We start from the raw sequence: 21279 nt of genomic DNA on the forward strand, positions 1-21279 counted from the left end.
ACATTATTTAAGCACTTTACTGCTTCTATAAATGAGGAAGGTTTAGATAATGGAATAATTTTAAGCTCTTTTATGTTTGAATTTTTTTTTTCTTCCCCAAAAAGAGCCATTGGGAAGTTTTTATATAATACTTTATTTGCATTCCCCTTGTGAGGCTGTGGCAAGTAGGAAGCTCTTTGATATATTTCTGAGAGCAATTCATTAAGTAAAAAAATCTGGTATGGTGCATATTGAGGGAGCCAGCAGAGCTCTTGGTACATGAAAGGCCTGGCAGAACCTCCATCCCAGGCTCCTCTTATGTAAAAGGCATTAACAAAAACCAGAACAACTCTGTGGGTTTGTGCTATTTCTCCAGGCAGTGGGAGATGGAGAGCTGGAAATCCTTCTTCCTGGCCACGTCCCTTCCTTCCCCCATCGTCACTGGCTGTCACCCATCATCACCAAGGAAAAACCTGTTTGTTGGCAGCAAACAGGACTTGCTTTCTTTCCACTGCTTGTGTCCATGCCCCACCAGGTGCAGCAGGAACTTGGTACAGGGTTTGGGCCCTCAGAGGCCCCTGCAGTTGATGGTTGTGTTGCCAATCTGCTGAGCAGTGAAGGAGCAGGCAGGGTGTGTAGATCACACCTGATGATCCCACAGCTTGCCTGTAGCACCCTTGTCCTGTCCTCCCTGAGGAGCTGCTGGTGAAGGAAGATGACTTTGCCCTCCTGTTAAACCAGCAGAAACAGCAGCACGTGGTGGCAGGGTGGGGAGGTGGGTTTGCACTCTTGGGCCTTGGCTGGATATCAGACTGCCTGGAGTAAAGAGCATCCCTAACTGTGCTAGCATAATAGTTCTGACAAGGGCCTGGAGGGACAAGGGGGAATGGCTTCCTGCTGGGAAGAACAGTGTTAGATGGGATATTGGGAAGGAATTCTTGCCTGTGAGGGTGGGGAGACCCTGGCACAGGGTGCCCAGAGCAGCTGTGGCTGTCCCTGGATCCCTGGAAGTGTCCAAAGCCAGGCTGAACAGGGCTTGGAACAGTGGAAGGTGTCCCTGCCCATGGCAGGGGATGGAATGAGACCTTAGGGTCTTGTCATTCCATGTGCACATCTCGCAGTCACGGCTGGAAAAGCTGCCATGTTGCCAAAGCAAAGGCAATCGGAGGTGTGGGGCAATGTGTGAAGGCTGTCTCTTGGGTAACAGCAGGTTTCAGTGCACAGAGGAGCTCAGTTTTAATGGAGAGTGGAAAAATCAAATTATCTGTGCAGATTTCTTTCACAGTTCCAGAAAATTTTCTTTTGCAGGCATCAGTGCTGCTTGACTTCCTGGGATCAGCCACCAGGAGATCCTGCCTGGTGGATGCTTCAGAAGCCTGTGGGAAGGGATCATGGTCTTGGACAGGGAACATGTCACTGGGTCCAGATTAACTGAAGTTAGCAGTGAAATTGTCCTGCTGGCTGAAGTCCGGTGATATCAGCTGGCAACATGTAATGCCCCAAATTCTTGGCTGAGAATAGGGCTGGAGAGACAGTGGATTGGCAGGATCTCCTGACTAAATTTGTAATTCATTTTCCCTCTGCTGGTGGACAGCCTGTATGAGCTGCCCCTCCTTGGGTCCAGATCTGAAAGAAAACAAAGGAGATAACTCTGGAAGGACTTTCAGAAATTATAGAATGTTCAGGGGGTGGAATGGATGTTAAAAGTCATCCACCTGCCATAGGCAGGGACGCCTTCCACTAGAACAGGTTGCTCAGGGCCTTATGTGCTATGAGCACTGCCAAGGCTGGGGCATCCACAACCTCCTTGTGCAACCTGGGCCAGTGTCTCATCACCCTCACAGTAAAAACATTCTTCCTAATATCCTAAATTTCCCCTCTTTCAATTTGTACCCATTAGTCCCTGTCCTGTCACTGTGGTTCTTGATGCAGAGTCCCTCTCCAGCTTCCCTTTAGGCTCCCTTCAGATTCTGGAAGGTGCTGTGAGGTCTGCACACAGCCTTTTCTTCTCCAGGCTGAACAGCCCCAACTTTCTCAGCCTGTCCTTCCAGGTGAGGTACTCCAGTCCTTTTATCAACCTCATGGCCACCTCTGGACCTGCTCCAACAGTTCCATGTTTGGGGAATACGTTTGGGGTTCTCCATCTCGTTGGCCTGCTCATGTCGTAGTCCAGGGGCAGTTTGTACCCTGAACTTGGCTGAGGTTGTCCACCATGGTGAGGACCTGTTGGGGCAGGTGGATGCTGCAGACACTGATTTTGTGTTTCCAAAAGAGAAAGAGAAAGCAAGAGACAGACACTGGCTTTGCCAGTGAGTACATGTTGATGCATGCCTGCCTGATGGAGGAAGAGAGCAGGACTTCAGGTGGGGTGACCTGCCCAAAGCAAAGAGCAGCTCTGAGAAAACCAGTCACTTTTCTGCCTGTAATTACTGGGTGATGCTTCCTCATTTAGTGGATGCAGCCCTGCTCAGTTTTGGTTGGAGAGCACTGCTGAGAAAGAAATCAAGTCCTTCAGCTAATGTAGAGGTGTAACCTTCTCTGGCACTTCTGTTTGGGCTTCTCCTGAAGCAGCAGTGCCTCATGTGGAGCAGACACCTCCTTGGGTGTCAGGAGGTCTGGAAGGGAGATGTTTCACTGCCTTGCTGCCTGCTCTGGAGAACTGCTGCTGCTTACTGAGGGTGGGGGAAGGTGTCTTCTGGGCCTGGTGTCACCAGTGGCTCACATGAGAGGACATCTTGTCACCCTCATTTTCTATTTGGCTAGAGAAGACTGGGTGTTGCCTGTCTGCCCATTGTACAGCTTCCTACACTCTTATTTTTGTGAGACTTGATTTACCTTTGAGGTCTCCTCTTTCCAGGTTTGGATGAACAGATCAGTCAGTGCTGGAGCTCTAGACAGGGAAGGGATGACATGAGCCATTTCCTCTGAGGTTGGGACAGGGCCTTGCTGATGGCTTTCCATAGCACATCTGGAGTTCTCGAGGGAAGGGATGACATGAGCCATTTGCTGAGGTTGGGACAGGGCCTTGCTGATGGCTTTCCATAGCACATCTGGAGTTCTCAGGGCCATTCTGAGAGCCCTCAGTCTTCCTCTTCATCATCTTCCTCCTTCATCCTTGTGTGCAAATGAGCTATCTAGCACATCCTTGGCTATCATGGCACTTCCAGTGTTGTCCAAAAAATACAACCACATAGGCTTGGTCCTTTCCCAAATAGCCCAGAAAGATCTTGTAAGCTTAACCTCCTACTTCCAAGTCCATCAGGTCCTTTGGCCCTGTATTATGACACAAGTATAGATAAAACCTTACCTTCCCTGGTGAAAGAAGATCTCAAAGTGATGTTTGGTGTCCCTTCTGCAGATTGGAGAGGGCTGGGAAAAGTGGACATAGACCTGGGAAGGGAAGGAGCAGTGGGGGGCTTCTACATCACATTTTTATAACAGTTTCTGATGTTCTTACAGCATTATGTAATACTTTGAGGAGAAAAAAGCTAGAAAGTTTAGCCTACTAAGATATTAATCTTATGGTTGGTTTTTTGTTGGGTTTTTTTAAGGTGTATTTTGAGTTACTAAAATAATTAAGCCTTTGGTTTTCCTTATTAAAATTGGAGTGTTTTTTCTGGAATAGGTCTAGGGAGGTACTTGGAGTGCAGTGCAAAAATTCTGCATAACAGGAAGATTTGGCAGCAGCACAAATTTGGTGTGTGAAAGCCTCCACTGCAGAAAAACCTCTAAAAGGGCCTTTTACACAATAGATGTCTTCTGTTCTGACCAGGAGTAAGATCAGAATTGAGGAACCATTTGAAGGACACACCAGAGCTTGATCTAGGGATCCTGGGTACAGATGTGAGACCTTGTCATGCTGGGGAATATCTCAGAGATTTTTGGGGTCCTGAGAACTCTGACAGCTTCCTGTTATTTTTCCTCTGGCCAACCCATGAATGCTGTACATTGAATATTGAAATTTTTACATACAATTGGACATAAATCCCATCCAAAATCCACTGATATCTTCAGGACACTTAAAAACTTGTGCTGCTGCCAGGGTTGATCTGCATCTCTACCAGCACAGCCCGCCTCACCCATACTTATCTTCACTGAGAACAGCCACGTAGGTGATCACTGTGTTTCCATTTATGGCTTCTGCACTGGGGAAACTTATCTTCTTTTTCTGTAAATAGGATTTTCAAACTTGCACTGAAGCAGCAGAAAATATTAACTCTTGAGCTGGCAAAGGCAGCCGGATTAATTAGTTCATGCCTCAAAGAGCTCACTGCAAAGGTGAAAATTGCAGTGTAAATGAAACATACGATTACTGCTAATTAAAATGCAAATGTTGGATTTGACAGCTGGTTTCCAAAGGAGGGCTGCTGGCAGTGGTAATGTTCCTGAGCCTGGCTGTTCCTGAGAAGGTGCAGAGCTTGGCCAGAAGGATTGGCATTGGTTTGAGCAGCTCCTGGGAACCAGTCTCTAGAGGGATGGTGTTTTCCCTCCCAGTCCCAAAGTGTGGCTCAGAGGTCCCATCTCCTGCTGGTGAGTGTAGACCACAAATGGTAGATGGAGGAGCCCAAATGAGATCTGTAAGCCAGAGCTCAAGGACTCTTTGGGGAACTGAGACTGGGAGATTCTTGGTTTTTTAAGGGCACGGCAGAGTAATGGGACCAGACGATGGGGAATTGGGTCAGCAGGAGGCAAGGAGCAGAGACCTTTGTGCCATTGCAGCTGTTTCTTCTGTGTTTGTCAGCTTGGCAGTCAGCTCTGTTCCTGCAGTACAGTGAGTTTGTTTAGCAGGAGTTGTGTGTGGAGCATACACAGGATGGAGGAAGAGCACTGCCACATCTCACCAGTGCCAAGCCACGGCTTTCTGCTGGACTCCAGCAGCCTCTGGAGTCTGGGAATGAGTTTTTATGGGCTTTGCGGTGGTGCTGGGGGAGGGGTTTTGCTGCTTGGGTGTTTTTTTAAGGTACAATCATTACCTGCATACTCTCACCCACTCCTTGAGCATCACCCGTGAGGTTGGTGTGAGCATCCCAGCTCCCACAGAAGGTCTGCAGAGAGGGTCCATTTTAGCATGAAAGAGCTTTACTACAGGACACAAAGCCATCAGAAACATGTGGGATTGTTTCTGGGGATCGTGTTTTCATTCTGGAGATTTCAATTCCCTTCAGTAATGTACCAGTAAAAAGTTGTTAATCTGTGGCAATTAGTCAGAAATTTGGGGGAAATACAGAGCTTGGCTGTGCTGGTGAGTTTGAACATGAGTATATTCAGGTAGTACTCAGTTTTGGACCATTTGCATCTTCAGCAGATGTTTCAACAGTTTTTAATGTAGAAATTTTATTTTAAAAATTATTTGGTTTTCAATATTAGTATCAGTGCTTAATAAAGGTAAGGAAGGTAAAGAGGGTGAAAGCCCCAGGCCATGAGTTAGAGCCAGGAGACAAGCTGGTTTATTAAAATCAGCTATGATTATGATCTAACTGGTTTGTGCTGTATCCAGTGACATTGATGCATAGTGATACCAATATTCTGATTTCTCACAACAGCTGCATTTCTGGAATTCGCAACATCTTGGATTGTCTGCAGAAAACCACTCCTAAAAGATGGATCTACTGAATATAAGTGAACAGTTTTTCTTTTAAGTGTGCCTTTTGAAGCAAAGGATGCATGTGCTGACCTGCAGCATTTGGCACAGAAATTTTGTATGTGTGTGTGAACAGGATGTTCAGTGTGTAGGATACAATTAATTCTTCAAACATCAAGCAGAGAAGGTGCATTTCTCCCAACCACCTTTTCAGCTGGTGCACATACTTCCCATGTCAAAGGAGGTATTTCCCACTTCTCAGGATTCCTAAAAGGTTGGCTCTTCCCCAGGCCTTCCTAAAGTGGCTTGCCTGACATCCACCACAATTTTTATCCCTTCATGCCAATTGAGCAACTCCTTTTGTGCCTTTTAGTGTTTCTCAGCCATTGGGAGACTTGATGGTGTGATAAGATGGGAAGAAGAAGGTGTTTTAACTTCTTAACAGTGGAAATAACCACAACCATTCCAATTTCATTTATCTACAACTTGAAAATCAGACAATTGCCTCTTTTGAAGTCAATACCACAATGTATTTGAACTTGCTTGAAACTTACTAGGTTGTAGAGTGCAGAATGTCCAGCTGGAGTGGTGCAGAAACTAGCACTGGAGTGTGTGGCTTCCAATTCCTTGTGTTGGGTGAATGCTTCCATATTTCATGTGCATCAGGGTCCATGCTGGACCACTGGGTAGCATCACCTTAGGTAGTTCAGGTTCTGCTGTGCATTTGTCTTCCTGCCTCATCCAAGTCAGGTGGCAGTGGTGGAGCTGGGACCTGGTCTGTGCCCTGAAGTTAGTGGCCTGGACTTGGTTGTGTTCAAAAGCAGATTGAGTGGTGAATCCTTTTGGCTTTGAAGGCTGAGGTGGCCCTGCCCTTGCCTTAGCCCATGGCAGCGTCTGCAGGACCTCATGTAGTCCCATGAGAATGTGTGAGACATGAGAAACCCTCTTGAAGTTGTCAGCTCTCACACCAGCCCTAAAACACAGGCTTCCCTTTCTATTTCCCAGATTTTCAGAGTACTTGGAAGAGTTGAATATTCTGCACTTTGCGGTATCATGGGGTTTTAATCATTTTAGGTCACTTCAAAAGCCTTTCCCAAGCCTTTAAGCAAAGCTTTTGGAGCAATTGCCATGACAATATCCACCTTTTTCCGCAGGGACCTTGTGGGGTGTTTAGGTAGAGCTGGTCAGGTGAGTTATTCTGGTTTTCAATGAGTCATTATGCCTTGAGGGCTGAACAAGAAACCTGCAGTTTGCTTGACAGCACAACAAGTGAGAGAATAAAGGAGAACATCAGGCACAGCTCCTTAAGAGACAAAAATAGTTATTTGTGTAATGAGTTTCCTGGTGAACTACAAGAGTCCTCAACCATGTGAATAACTGGACTCCAACAGTGGGTTGAGCAGTGGGAAAACTGGCTGAGAAGTTTATTTGGGTCTGGGAGGAGAATTAAGGGAATAGAATGGACCCTGAGATTAGATCAGTTGGTCAGAGCACGGTGCTGAAAACACCAAGGTCATGGGTTTGATCTCTGTATGAGCCATTCACTTAAGAGTTGGACTCAATGGTCCTTGTGGGTCTCTTCCAGCTCAGAATATTCTGTGAGTCTGTAAAACACTGGAATGGAATGGAATGGAATGGAATGGAATGGAATGGAATGGAAATATTTCAGTTGGGAGGTACCAGCCATCATCCAATGCTCAATTCAGGGCTGACCAAAAGTTAAAGCGTGTTATTAAGGACATTGTCCAAATGCCCTTCAGCAGCTTTAGAGGGCGTGGGGTTGATGAATATGCATAGTTAATACTCATGAAGCTACAGAAGGTAAGTGTTCTTTTTCCCCATGCACACACTAGAGCACTAGGGCCAAATTTTATCTTCATCAGAGCCTCCCACAGTGTCATCCCTTTGCAATCTAAGTTGAACATGTTAAAGGAGTCAGAGGAAGCCCAGATAGGATGCTGGTCACGGGCATGGTTTTGTAGGTGCAGGCACGAGTGGCCTGGGAGCTGGAGCTCTCCTGTTCCATCAGGTCGGTGGTTTTGGAGTGTGTGGGATGGAGTGGTCCTTGACTAAAGCAACCTGTTTGTTGTTTCCAGGAAGAGTGGGATCACAGCAGCAGTGGGAGCACAGGATCCCGGCCGGGGTCGAGCTCCAGGCAGGGCTCTGGATCCAGGTCTGGCAGCCACAGGAGAAGCAGCCAGTTCAGGCAATCAGCCAAGGTATACCTGGTGGTGACGTGCTGAAGCTGTGTCCCCTGCTTGCTGCTTCTTGGAGGCATCTCCCTCACGACATGTTTGTGGTGTGTGTCACACACAGGCGTGGGTGCATGTCAGCTGGGAAGGACACTTCAAGGACCTCTTTGGTTCACTCATGGTGTGTGACCCGCTGAGGTGTGATGATTGCCTTAGCTTTGGGAAAGAAGTCCCATGTCAGCCGGTTAACTGCAAAGGAAATGGAGGGTTTTTTTCTGTATTTGAAGTCTTGGAGTATTTCAATTTTGAGAAATCAAGAGATGTCTGTAATTATTTGCTGGCAGGTCTTCATTAGAAGTTGAAAGATGAGTGGGTAGCACATAGATGGTGTTAAATTGTGTCCTTAAGTCCAGCTGCTTTCTGTGTGAGCTGTCTGCAGGGCTAGATGGGGAGTTATCTTCCTACCCTGCAAAAGACTCTAAGAATTAACTTTCTATATGGGTTTAGGTCCATCATTGAACTCAGACAAGGGACCATTCCTGTTAGTTTCAGTCAACCTGTGTCCTCCTGTCTTCTCTTGGAGTCACTCTCCTTTATGCACACAGGAGCAGCAGTTGTGCAGAAATGGATGGCAGATGCTAAGGTTTGGAACCAGTGGTCAAATTCCTGGTCCATTCAACCATTTCATCCTCCTGAAGATCTTGAGGAAATAGCTTTTCCTTCTAAGCCATGCTGTGATGGGAGAGGACCCACAGAACCAGGTTGTATCTGGAAAGTGATGGTCCTTTCTGGTGGGAATGAGACCAAACATATCCTTTCCTCTTTGAGCAGGGACAATACTGTCTTCTTCAAAATTTCTAATTTTTTATCTGTATTTTTCACATGACAACTTGCAGTTTTCAACAGGGAAGCCCTGAATTGGAGCCTTTTCAGACAGTTCAGTATCTATCTCATTCTTTTTTTTATTTTCTACCAAAGTGCAGCCAGGGGTTGTAGGCAGCTGAGAAGGAGGAAAAGTGGGGAAAGCTCTTCCAGCTCAAAACTGAAAAATGCTTAATACATGGCACAGGATAATCCCTGAATTTATTGCAGAGACCCAGGTGGCCACTTGGTGTTGTTCTGTGTGCAGTGATGATTTAACCTGGTTGCAGTTGTGTAGCAAAGAGCATGATTTCATATTTGTTTTCTGGAGGATGGTAATGAGGAGCAGCGAGAGGTGGGACGCTGAGCTGGGCTTTGTAAAGCTGCTGCGTGCATGCAAATGCTGACTTTGTGGGGAATTTGCTGAAGCTGCATGCATGGTAAACAGCCAGAGTCCACGTGGGCCCATCCCTGTTTGTGTGGGCTGCTCCAGGGGCTGGGCAGCAGTGGATGGAGGTCATTTGTGCTCACAGGGGCAGGAGGACAGAGGTTGTGGACATGCATTTAAACCAGACTGTGTGCAGGATTTGCTTTACTGGATGTCTCATCTCTCAGAGTATTGGTGTTACACTTGAAAGCGTCTCTCTCAATTATCATTCCGAGTGAATTAATTAATTTTCAGCAGTACTAACTCCTTCTCAGTGAAAAAAGATTATCTAAAGCTGTGGGTTGGGTCACTGGGAGCTTCATGTTGAAATTGCTGATGGTTATAATTGCAGTCCTGGGGGGACTGACAGCAAGTCACTGCTTTTCTTAAATACATGCCATTTTTAATCTTTTTCTGTACCTGGATCTGAGAATTGGCTTTTTGAAGTCTTATTTTTAAGTCTTGGCACTGTGCTGTGAGCATTTTAGTAAGCTCCCTGCAGCCCAGGGCTGCAAGGCTGCTGCCTGTCCTGTGAGCTGACACAGAGACTGGTTCTAAAGACAAGGTCATAGGAGACCAAATGGGTGTCTTGAAATGGCCACACTTGAAGTGACTCACGACTTAATGACAAGGTGTGTTATCACTGGGCCCTGGCACTGTCTTTCTGGAGTCTGGCTGATGCTTGGAGTGTCTCCAAGAGGTTATGGGGACATCTTCTAGGAGGACCAGCTTTGGGTGAGAATGCCCAGCTGCTGCCTTGGACCTGCCTGACCTCCTCGCCACCTGAAATGGATTTGTGTCTTCTTTTTGTGTGTCAGCTATGATAACCTGCACATGTGTGCTTCCATTCCACTGCATTTGGATGCTTGTAAGGATTTAAGAAACTAGTTCCTCTCCTTGGTGGGAGAAAATCGTGCTTACATTTGCCTAAAATAAAAAGCTCATCTTCTGTAACTTATCACAGGAGTTATGTATTTCTGGTAAATTGTTTCTGAGCACAGACATGTCAGCTTGCAGATCCCCAGGGGTTAAAACCATAATCCATAAACCTCTTGGAAGAGACTAAAAAGGGTGTCTGTGTTTGGAGTTTCTGGTGTCTAAATTGGTTGTGCTGGAAATGACTGCAGAGTGTAACCATCTGTTCACTAAGGGCATGTGTCCCTGACATAGGTTGGGAAAGTGTTGCTCAATTTGTGAGCAGATTGAGCTCTGGGACTTCATTAAGAAATGGCCACAATTTTTATGAGTTTCTAATGTCTTGGTTAATATTAATATTGATGATACTTGAAAATGACAGAAGTTATATGATGGGGAGCTGATGGAATCCACCTTCTCTAGCACGTGTTTTGCCAGAGTGGGACCATTTGGACTGAATTGCTTAAATAATCTGAATATGTGCAAGATTGTGAGTAATCTGAATAAGAAATGTTGAGGGGAAAATTGGTTAATATGGACTCCTTACGTGCAATGCGTTCAATCCATCCAGACTGAGTCAAGTCTGATTTCTTGAATGGTCTTGAGTGGCAAAATCCAACCTGTTACACTTCACCTGTAAAGCGTGGAGAGAGCAGCCCTCTTTGTGCAGGGAGGACATGTGAGGGCTCATGACTGTGAAGGGGCTTTGGATAACGTATGTGAGGTCTTTGGGTTGTACATTTGGACAGATGCAGCTGCCTGCACAGGAAAATTCAAGGTGTTTCACAGTTGGCGGGAGATTTCTTAAAATGCCCATGGGGAAAGGCCCTGGGGTGCTGGTGCCAGCAGCTGGACATGAATCCAGGGTGCTCAGGTGGGCAAGATGCCAGTGGCCCCAGGGCTGTCCCAGCCAATGTCCCCTGTGCTGGCCCTGCTGAGGCACCTCCAGGGCTGGGACAGCTCTGGGCCCTCAGGACAAGAGAGACACTGAGGGGCCGTAGCGTGTCCAGGGCAGGGAATGGGGCTGGGAAGGGGCTGGAGCCCCAGGAGAGGCTGAGGGAGCTGGGAAGGGGCTGAGCCTGGAGAAAAGGAGGCTCAGGGGGGACCTTGTGGCTCTGCACAGCTCCTGACAGGAGGGGACAGCCGAGGGGGTCGGGCTGTGCTCCAGGGAACAGGGACAGGAGGAGAGGGAACGGCCTCAGGCTGGGCCAGGGGAGGCTCAGCTTGGACATCAGGAGGAATTTTGTCATGGGGAGGATTGTTAAGCATTGGAACAGGCTGCCCAGGGCATTGGTAGAATCCTCATTCCTGGAAATGTTCAAGTGCTCTAGGCTGGGTGACAAAGCGGGATCGGACACAGGTTAGCCTCAGTCTTGGAGATCTTTTCCAGCCTAAATGATTCTGTGATTTTGTGACTCTCAGCCTGGCCCCTGGACCTTGGTGGATTGTGGCTGTGGACATTGTGAAGGAGGACAGGGCTGGAGTCAGAGCTGAGCTTGTGCACAGTCTGCTCCATGTTGTGCACAGCTCTGTGTTCCCGAGGCTGACACTGTCACTCCTTGCCTTCACGGTGCACTTTTGCAGAAGGTGAGGGGTCTCTGCATTGCATGGATTCACACAGAAACACAGGATCACTTGTGCAGAGCCAAGACACCTCCGTGGCTGGTGGGAGAGGCTGTGCCCTGGTCAGGATAGCTCCATGTTCCTCCTGATAAGTAACCACCTTTCCATCTCTCCTAGAATGGCAACAAGGAGAGCAACCTTGACATGCTGGGCACAGACATCTGGGCTGCCAACACCTTTGACTCCTTCAGGTAAGCTGGTTTTAGATTGCTCTGAGAGAAAGATGGACTCTTAGGATGGACCATGCCTTGTCTTAGCTCTCACTGGTATGTCCATCCTGCTGGTACCCAGGCATCAGAGTACCCTGGTAGGGCTGACATCACTGCTCCTCCTCCTCCTCCCCATCCCCATTTAGCCTGTGGCACCAAGCACAGTCTGTTTAAAGCATCCTGTGTGTTCTGGAAAGGCCACTGGATGAGTTTGCATTCCAAACACCTGAAACCAGTACCAGTACAATTACTTGTAGTCACCCCAGAACTGCACAGGCAGGACTTGAGTCAGCTCTGAGCTGCTGCTCTGGGATTTTACTCTCCCATTAGTTGGAGGTACCATTATGTGTTGGCTTCTTAGCTGCTGGGAAGAGCTCTTCAGCTGCTGTCTCAGTGAAAGCAGTGAAATACCCTTCCTGTCCAGTTTTATGCATAATCTGCAGGTGTTGAGTCGCTGGGGCAGACAGGTTGGGCAGGACCGGAGAGAACATCATTTCATGGACCTGTTGCAATACCCTCTTGGTGCAGAGAGCAAGTATATCTTGCAGAGTGTCTTCTGTATCAAAATTAGAGGCTTAGATCAAGCCCCAAGAGCTCAGCATACCTAAAAAAGAAGAAAAAATTAGAGATGCATCAGTGTGAAGATTGGAGGCTCACATCCACGTGTTCTGCAGCAGGGAGTGGGGAGTGGTGCTTCCAGAAATGCCAGCTTTCCTTGTCTGCAGGCTCCAATGTGCCCTCTGCTCTTCAGCTCAGTGGTGTTTAATTAGTGGTGGACTTCCTTTCTCTGTTTTTCCCTGTTTTTCTCTCCTAGTGGTGCAACGTGGGACTTGCAGCCTGAAAAACTAGATTTCACCCAGTTTCACAGAAAGCTGCGAAACACCTCCAAACACCCATTGCCTCACATAGACAGAGAAGGGTGAGTGCTGTGTCTGCAATACTGTGCTCTCCAGGAAGGTCTCTAACTTCTCACTTGTTCTAGGAACTTGGCTTGGTGGCACACCTCACACAGAGGAGAAGGGAAGAAGCACTGGACTATTTAGAGAGGTTGAGAATGCCATGATCAGTCTGTCTGGCTCTTCTGTCATCCATTTCTGAGCTGGAGCAGAGTTGTTCTCTGTATTTCTGCATTGCCTAATAGATCTCAGTGTTTAAATAACTCTGGATCCAAGTCTCCTAGATCCTGGTGTTCTAAATTTAAACATCTCTGGATGTTGGAGGAAAGATCCTGGCTTAGTGCTGACCTGGTTACAGTTCCTGTGAATGACACTGTTTTTCCCAGCAAGAGTTCAGGGAAGGAGAGAGCATCAATGTGTTTCATAAAACTGTGAAAACATTCAACAGCTCCCTTTGGTTGTGACAGCCTCCACAGGCTTCCGTGGTATTTCTGGATTCCTTACTGGTTGTTGGTTGGTCAAACAAAAAAAAATGTGTGCTGGCACCAAGTGTCTCTCCAGTGTTGCTTAGATGGATATCACCATTTCCCTGCAGGTTCTCTGCAGATGGAGAAACAATCACTCCAGACAGGAGGGTGCCTCCAGGTGGGAGTTGGGCTCTTTCTCCCATGTAACAAATGACAGGATAAGAGGTAAAGGCCTCACGTTGCATCAGGAGAGGTGTAGGTTGGATGTTAGGAGCAGTTTCCTCATGGAAAGGGCTGTCTAGCCCTAGCAGAGCTGTCCAGGGCAGGGGTGGAGTCACCATCCCTGGGGAGATTTAAAAACCATGTGGATGTGGCACCTGGGGACATTGGTCAATGGTGGCCTAGGCAGGGCCAGGGGAATGCTTGGACTTGGTGCTTCTAGAGGTCTTTTCCAACCATAACAATTCCATGATTCTATAGATCGGGTTTTCCTTATGCTGTCACTCAGAGCATAGACAAAGAAAAAAATTAGAACATGTCTAAAACATGGGGTTGCAGCTGATGTTCCATCACTGCCATGTTGTTTGCAGGGATGGAAATCTTCTCTTGGAGACATTTTTCTGCTGATAATTTGGTTTTGTCAAAGTGCCGGCCAGTGCCATATGCCTGGTCTGCACATCTTGTTTAGAAGACAAGTTTAGAATTGTTACTAGAACAGTTGATTGGAAACAATTAGAAACATCCAGCCAGGCCAGAAACATCCCATATCAGCCCAGGCTCAGCATCTGCAGTAGGCTTCTGTACCATGCAAAGGCAGGAAGACTCAGACAACCTTTTTTCCTGCTCTGTAAGTAAGGTATACTGCAGGTTTATAAAGAGCAATTTTCAGAACATTTGGAACAACATAACACTAAATTTCTAAGTCGCTAAGTCTCTTAGTCAAGTTCAATCCCATTTTTTTCAGATGAGTTTGAAAAATGATATGATGGGGGGCCCTCTGTAAAATAAGATATAATGTTCTTCCTCTGTAAAAGAAGATATAATATGCTCCACGGTTAATGGCACTTGCCAGGTGATCCTGTCAGTGACAGCTGCTATGTGCAGGGAGGATGGAGCAGGGTTGGTGTTGTGTTTTTCCTCTGTTCCTGATGTATTGTGAATGCCCACATTGCAAACAGGTAGAGGCGACAGTATGGAGGTGAAATATTTAATCACTCCTAAATATTACAGCTGTAAAAGTGGAGTAAGAATTAGTGTATCTGCAGAAAAGTTGAGCAGATGCTATCAGCACAAAACAGTGCATGTCCCAAAATGCATGCCATGTAAGTAACCTGGCTAGGACAGAGGAAGCACAAAGAAAGACAAAATTGTTTGGTTTTTTTTTAATTTCTAAAGCTGACTGTGTTGTGCATTCATCAGCTCTCCATGGTGAATCTGTGCCGAGATTCAGCTTGCTGAGCCTCCATAAGTCTCCACCTGCTAGCTAGGCATTTTCCCCTCTGGCTTGAATGGGAAGCTTTTTTTAAAAATTTAGTTGTGCAGTGAAAAAAATAATAGGGGGAAGAAGAAAGGACTATGCTGTTCAGTGTGTGTTTTCAACACTAAAAGAACCATTTTATTCCTGAATCTGATCAGTTGCCCAAGGCTGGCCATGTGGTTGCATCCAGTTGTGTGACCTCAAATGGCTTTTGGTTGGGTGAAGCGTTTTCCTCCAGGGAGACATCTGCTTTTATTGGAAGATGTTGTTTGGTGGCATGCTGAATAATCACAAGAGGAACAGTTAAGAAAAAGCAGGGTATTGTACCGTGTTTCTGACCTGAATTCATCTGGCTTTAATTTCCAGTGCTAGCTCTTGCTCTGCTTGTACACTTCTAGATCAAACATCCTTTTGTAGCTGGTATTTTCTCTTCATTCCAGGTATCTCCCAAGCACATGTATCACTTGAGTTTTTCAGGTGCTTTAAGGAATCTCCTTACTCTTTGAAACACGATTGCCAGAGCTGCCTGTGGTCCTGTAACTGGGGCTCAGCCATGCTGTCTCCAGAGGAAAGCTGCCTTCATCCCCCTAATCCCTGCCTCCTCTTCATTCCCTGCCTTTTTGCCACAGTTCAACATCAGAAATTCAGTCCCCACCCTTTTCCTACAATACACTTGTGTTCTGCACCTGCAGCTGGCATTGTTTGTCCCCAGATGTGTGACATGATTTTTCTCATCTGTATAAATACATATATATAAATATTTTTTTCAGATGTGTGTTTCTGTATGTGCATGCACGCTATATTTTTGCCTTTTTAAGTCAAAATCAGTATTTCATCTATGATGGAAAGTCAGTTGTTGAACACCTCTGATTTCCAATACATACAGAATAACAGAATGGTTTGGGTTGGAAGGGATCTTCAAGATCCCCTAGTCCAGCCCCCCTGCCATGGTCAGAGATACCTTTTACTAAACCAGGGTGCTCAAGTTGATTAAGGTCAATTAAATTGCTTCCTTTCGGTTTGCTGGATTTTGAGTCTGGTACTTCAGCATGTGCCATTTTTCTCAATTTTTTTCTCCCATTTTCTCTAATTCCAACATCTGTTTTTCTCTGACTTCTAGGCACTGATTACCTGGGTCTCCTGCTACCAAAGTCTCTACTGTATCTTGTATAACACTATCTTACTTCTAACTGACAAAAAAAACCCAACATTTTTTCATTATTGCATAATAAAGAAAGATCATCTCTGTTGTTTGAGAACATAGAAGGATGATAATTATTGACCATTTCTTTCTTTTTCTGTATCATCACAAACTCTTTGCATCCAACTTGTAATTGTCTCTGGATTGGTTGTTTTTTTGTTTCTTTTTCCAAGAAAGTCCTTCAGCTGCCACTTCTGTGTATGGTGTGTGAGTGCTTGACTTCTCATCCCAATTTCATTGTCTTTCAAACTGTCTGTTTATATTTATATCGATTGCTGCTTCCTGTCTGAGGTGTGTGTTTGCTGATTTTCAACACCTTTCTCATCAGGGGAGCTGGAGCTCCCGTGAAGACCAGCAAATGAGCAGTGCTTCAAAGGAAATGTTTTTCATTACTCTCTTTGTGCTCTCATTTCTGCTGTCCAGGTGGGCTGTGCTTTCAGTTTTACTTGGTCTGGAAATCAAGTCACCCTGGGCTCAGGACTGCCTTTGGTTTCCTTGCTGCTGCTACTACCAAAAGTGTTTGCAAGCTGTGGCAGATGGTGCAGGTGGAGAGGACTGAGCAAAGCATTTAATTTTGTATTAACAGCTTTACGCCTGCGTGGGAGTGTTTTGGAGGCACAGCACACTTGCTCCAGAGAGAGCCTCTTTGTTTCCATGAGAGGCCTTTGCAGCAACAACTGATATTCCCCTTGTGCTGTAATAGAAAATTAACTGTGTCTCCAACGAGTTTTTTCACGTGCTTTTGTTTTGTTTTCTTCTTGCCACAGGCTTGGAAAGGGGAAATACGAGGATGGCGACAGCATCAACCTGAACGACATAGAGAAAGTCCTTCCAGTGTGGCAGGTAGGTGATGAGGACATCTTCCCCTGCCACGGTGGGGACCAGCAGCAGCACCTTCCCTGCCTTGTGTTCCCTTAGGAGCCCTCCTCAGGAGTGGGAAAGCTGCTGGGCTGTGGTCCTTTGGGGGCTGGGATGGAGATTTGTGCCTGTGGTTTCAGGTGTTGGTGCTGGGCAAGGGCAGTTACCACGCAGACTTTGTTGGGAGGTGATCCACAGAGGGCAGTATGTACCTGTATTTGTGTACATGTGGATGTACACTTGGCTCATATGTTGAAGAAGAGGAGATTCTGAAAAGCATCAACCCCTCCTGACAGCTCCAATGTGAATTGCTGCCAGGAAGCCAGCAGTGCCTGTGTGCTGCCCCAGGTATTGCCCCTTTGGGGTGGTGCCCATGTTCATATGCAGTGGTAGTTCATGTGTGAGTTTTCTCCAGCCTGTTCTTTCCCCACATCTCTCTCTGCAGTTTTGACAGTTCTGGTTAAATGACCTCTGATGCATGGATGTTGTGGAATAGCAGGATGAGACCCTGATGTTCAGAAGAGAGGTTGGAAAAGTCAGTTTGTCAGCATGATACAGTTTTCCATTTTACAGAGCCCTAGTCCTCAAAGGAGCTGAGTTCCCTAAGCTAGGCAAGTTTCAGAGGATGCTTGGTGTGTTTTTGCTGAAACCTCTTTGCCTCCAGAGGCAAGGATGAAAATATCTCATGTGCTGTGTTAGAGTTACCCTTTACAATGCTGAGCCAAGAGCTCACCGGGTGTGGGAATTTTGAATGAATTAGAGATGGGACCCCTGAGTTGGTTTAGATGGTGTGGTTTGGTTTTTTTTTCAATCTTTTACATAGGCAGGAAGGCTGAGTTCGGCTCACATTCTCACTGTATGGTTCAGAAGGTCACAAGATCTCTAGTTATAAGACCTTTTAAGGATTTATTAACTAATAAACAATAAACTGCCAACAAGGATATTTATGGTTTTGACCTAATCCTTAAATATTTCATCTTATGGACTTGTGCTACAGTGTAAGCTTTCTTAGCCAGTCATGTTATGACACACAAACCTACAGTACTGCATTCTAAACTCCTTATTCACCTCTGTAACTCCTTTTTTTTCCCTGTATCTTAAATTCTAAAACTCTAAACTTTCTTCTGCTTAGCTTAACATGTCTCTGCCTTAAACTATAAATTTACATTCTTGCTTTCAGTACTTCAGTTTAGGAGCTTTTTCCAAGGTCTCAAATCAAATCTTGTGTTTAATTCTGAGCTTTGGCTTACAGGCCCAGCGTTCTGAGAGTTCCTTGCACTTTGGATTCCTACAGCCAGGCTTCTTGTTCACGCATCATGTGAGGAAGAGCTTTGCTCCTCCTGCAGACCATGTGACAATCTGCCTTACTGTTTCTTTTGGGTGAACTATTTGGCACTGAGTACATGAAGGAGTGGAGAAGGGCAGCTGACTTTGGCAGGGAGAAGCACTGCCTGCAGCTGCTTCCTGCTCAGTCTCTTCCATGTTTGGTATGTCTGGACTTTAGGTCACAGAGAAAAAACATCAGGTTCAGCTGATACAAACCCCATTAATTCTGCAAAATAAGGTTAGTTTCCCTGGGGGAATAATTGGAAATGAAGAATCAAACCATCTTTGGTGTGAGGAGCTGATTACCTTCAAGAAGGTTTTAATCAACAGCTGTTAAATAAGCCAGGTCCTCCTAGTGTGGTTATCATTTCATCATGTCCTAAGAGCACATTGAATACAATGATTTAATTCCAATATATACATTAATATCTTGCTTAATTATTACTGTGACATCTATAAGATAAAAGACCTAGTGGGAATGCTGGATTTGATGTTTTGTTTGTGCCTCAGGCAGACTTGTGCAGTGCTGCATTGATTTGCAGACATGCTTACCTTGGCATGTACAGCCAGTCATATGTGTCTGTGGGAGCTAGGACCCAGGTGGCTCTGGGTGAGGGTTTATCTTGTTCAACATGGACAAGTGAAATACTTGCAGACAGCTGGTTTAATCCTGACATATCGTTGTTAGCTGGATTTGAATGCAACCATGCAATGCTGACAGTGATTTTACTGCTCCTCATCCCTTGTTTTAAACGGCTCTGTGGAGCAGTGGAAGCAGGGGGGAGCGCATAAAGGAAGATATTCCCTTGTGTGAGCCTGTGAAAGGAAAATCCTTCACCCCATAGGTTATGTTCATGGGTGTTGCATCCTGAGGAAGAGGCTTTTCAGGTTGGTGATATATAAACTCCTGTTCTGTCTGTGTTTGAGAGCTCATGGGTTGCTTGCAGCAGGCGTGCACAGATGGAGGGGCCAATCTGAGCATCCTCTAGCTCCACTGGGGTAGTCTGAGCATCCTGCAGTGTGACTGAACCAGTCCAAGCATCCTCCAGCACAACTGGGGTGGTCCAAGCATCCTCCAGCACAACTCAGATGGAAGTGTTTAGCTGCTAGGTGTTCTTCAGCAGCCATGGAAAGGTTAAAAGCACCATGTTTGAGGGAGGTAGGGAGTCTTGCTTACAGGCTGCTTGGAGATTTGTGTTCCTTTGGTGTTAAGGTGTGATAGACATAGGACATGAATCTTGGACTAATCTCCAGTCTACATCCAGGTCTGTATGGGTGTCTACAGAAAGATGCAAAGATGTCCCTAATTAAGCAGAATATTCTGGTTGTCAGGGGGTTGAACAGACTGTTCTGGATATCTGGGTGTTGATATCCCCCTATACATGAGTTTTTCTGCTGGAATCTATCAATAGTATTTTAACAAAATATTGCAGGGAAAGCCTGTGACTATTTGGCAATTAAAATGCGGAAAAATAAACAAAGCAAAATAAGCCCAAGTGACCTCTCCCCAGATCCTCTTCTTTTGTTTGGAATTCGTGCATCCCAGTCCTTGGAGATGCTCTCACAGCATGGTGTGCTCTGCCATCTCGTGGACATGCATAGGCTTCACAATTCCTTCGCCACAACTTGTAATTTGAAGCTTTCTCTTGGCCCATCCTTTCAAAATCCATCTGAGGTGCTTGTTTTTACTGGGGAATAGGTTTTTATGTTTGAAAGCTTCATGGCTACGATCTCATGAGGTCATTGCCTTGGCTCAGCTCATGAGCCATAACCTCTTCATCTCTCTTTACTCATAAGAGTCTGCAGTAGGATTTGGGCACTAATTCACCAAAGTGCTGCCAAAAATGACTCTTTTGAAGGTAAGTGTTCTCCATTCATAAGATCTGCTTTTTACTGCACACCAGGGAGCATCTGCTGCATAGGGAGGCACAGCTCAGGTGCAGAAAGAGATTTTGTCATCCTCTCCATTTCCACATCAGCTGTTTTGTTGAAGGAGACCACATAATCAGCTTGGCATCATGAAGACGTCACAGGGAGGGCTGAGTCAATGCCTTCTGCTTTTGCTCCCTTTGGCAAGCACTTGGAAAGTTGCTCAGGCTTGGATGTGTCACATGCAAGAACTCTGGTCCCAGATTTAGTCTTCAGAGTCCTTGGCAAGCAAGCCCTGGCAAAATGTACACTTACCAGAGAAAATAACCCAAGAGGTCATGTGCTGCAAGATCATAGGATCATGGAATGGCTTGGGTTGGAAGGGAACTTAAGGCTCATCCCCTTCCAACCCCCCTGCCATGGACAGGGACACCTTCCATTCTCCCAGCTTGCTCCAAGACTGTCCAGCCTGGCCTTGGACACTTCCAGGGATGGGGCAGTCACAGCTTTTCTGTGCAAGATCCACCCTGCTCCTTCCTTTAAAACTTCTGTAGCTCACAAAGGACATAGGAGGCTGCATGTCACAGGGGTGTGCTGTAAATGCTGCTAGACACAAGCAGAGGGTTTTGGGACGTGTCCCAAGTGGTTTCTGGACTTGTGTATTGCAGAGTTCGGCTTTCAATTTGCTGAACTCGTGCCTTTGGGGTGGGCTTTCCCTCCTTTGAATGCTGGGAATGTGCTTTCACTGCCCAGCTGCTCCTTGTCTTGTGTTTTAGGAGGTAGAAATGTGGTGCTTCTGAAAGGCATATTGGACTTCATTATTGTAATGAGATAAACTTGGAAGATGGCATTGATATCATTTGGTTTGGCATCTTACTGCCTTCAGCTCATCTCCTTCTGTTTCCTTACTGATTCTTGACCCTTTTTGTCATATGCTTGCAGTTACAATGAACTGTTTGTTTCTCTTCTGGCTGCAGTCGTCATCCAGCTTCCTTATTGGAAGAGAAACAAGGGAGAAGCTCCTTAGGAGAAAGGCAGACTCTTAAGTTCTTCACATTTCTCTTAGCACCACTGTGTTCCTGATTTTGTCCAAACAGGATTAGAAGCACCAGGATTCCTGATCCGGTTTGTAGTTCAGCCTATAGGTGCTTAGCCAAACAGATTTGTTATTTAAACTCTTCCTTTTCACACATGCCTGTGTTTGAAAGCAAAAGCAAGTAGGCTGTGGGTTCTTCCTTTAGCCTTGATATTATGCTGCTTTTCTCCTGTGCTGGAAAACCACCTGAATTGAGGGACCCACAGGCAGCTTTGCCCATTTTCCTTGGGACCTCTTCTCACTGACAAGTATTTTCAAGTCAGACCTTACAGTTCAGTGTGGAGATTGTGTGAGTAAAGGTG

General features: G+C 46.0%; 1 protein-coding gene across 1 annotated transcript in view; it reads left to right on the forward strand.

Annotated features, from left to right (window-relative positions):
- Positions 1-21279, forward strand: part of CTIF (cap binding complex dependent translation initiation factor) — a 147916-nt gene that overhangs the window by 34542 nt on the left and 92095 nt on the right. The window contains exons 4-7 of the mRNA XM_041423585.1: positions 7657-7779; positions 11696-11769; positions 12602-12706; positions 16596-16671. Of these exons, the coding sequence (XP_041279519.1) occupies positions 7657-7779; positions 11696-11769; positions 12602-12706; positions 16596-16671 (378 nt within the window). The remainder of the gene's footprint in view (positions 1-7656; positions 7780-11695; positions 11770-12601; positions 12707-16595; positions 16672-21279) is intronic.

This window comes from Onychostruthus taczanowskii, unplaced genomic scaffold, assembly GCF_017590055.1.
Source record: "Onychostruthus taczanowskii isolate IOZ18803 unplaced genomic scaffold, ASM1759005v1 scaffold79, whole genome shotgun sequence".
NCBI lineage: Eukaryota > Metazoa > Chordata > Aves > Passeriformes > Passeridae > Onychostruthus > Onychostruthus taczanowskii.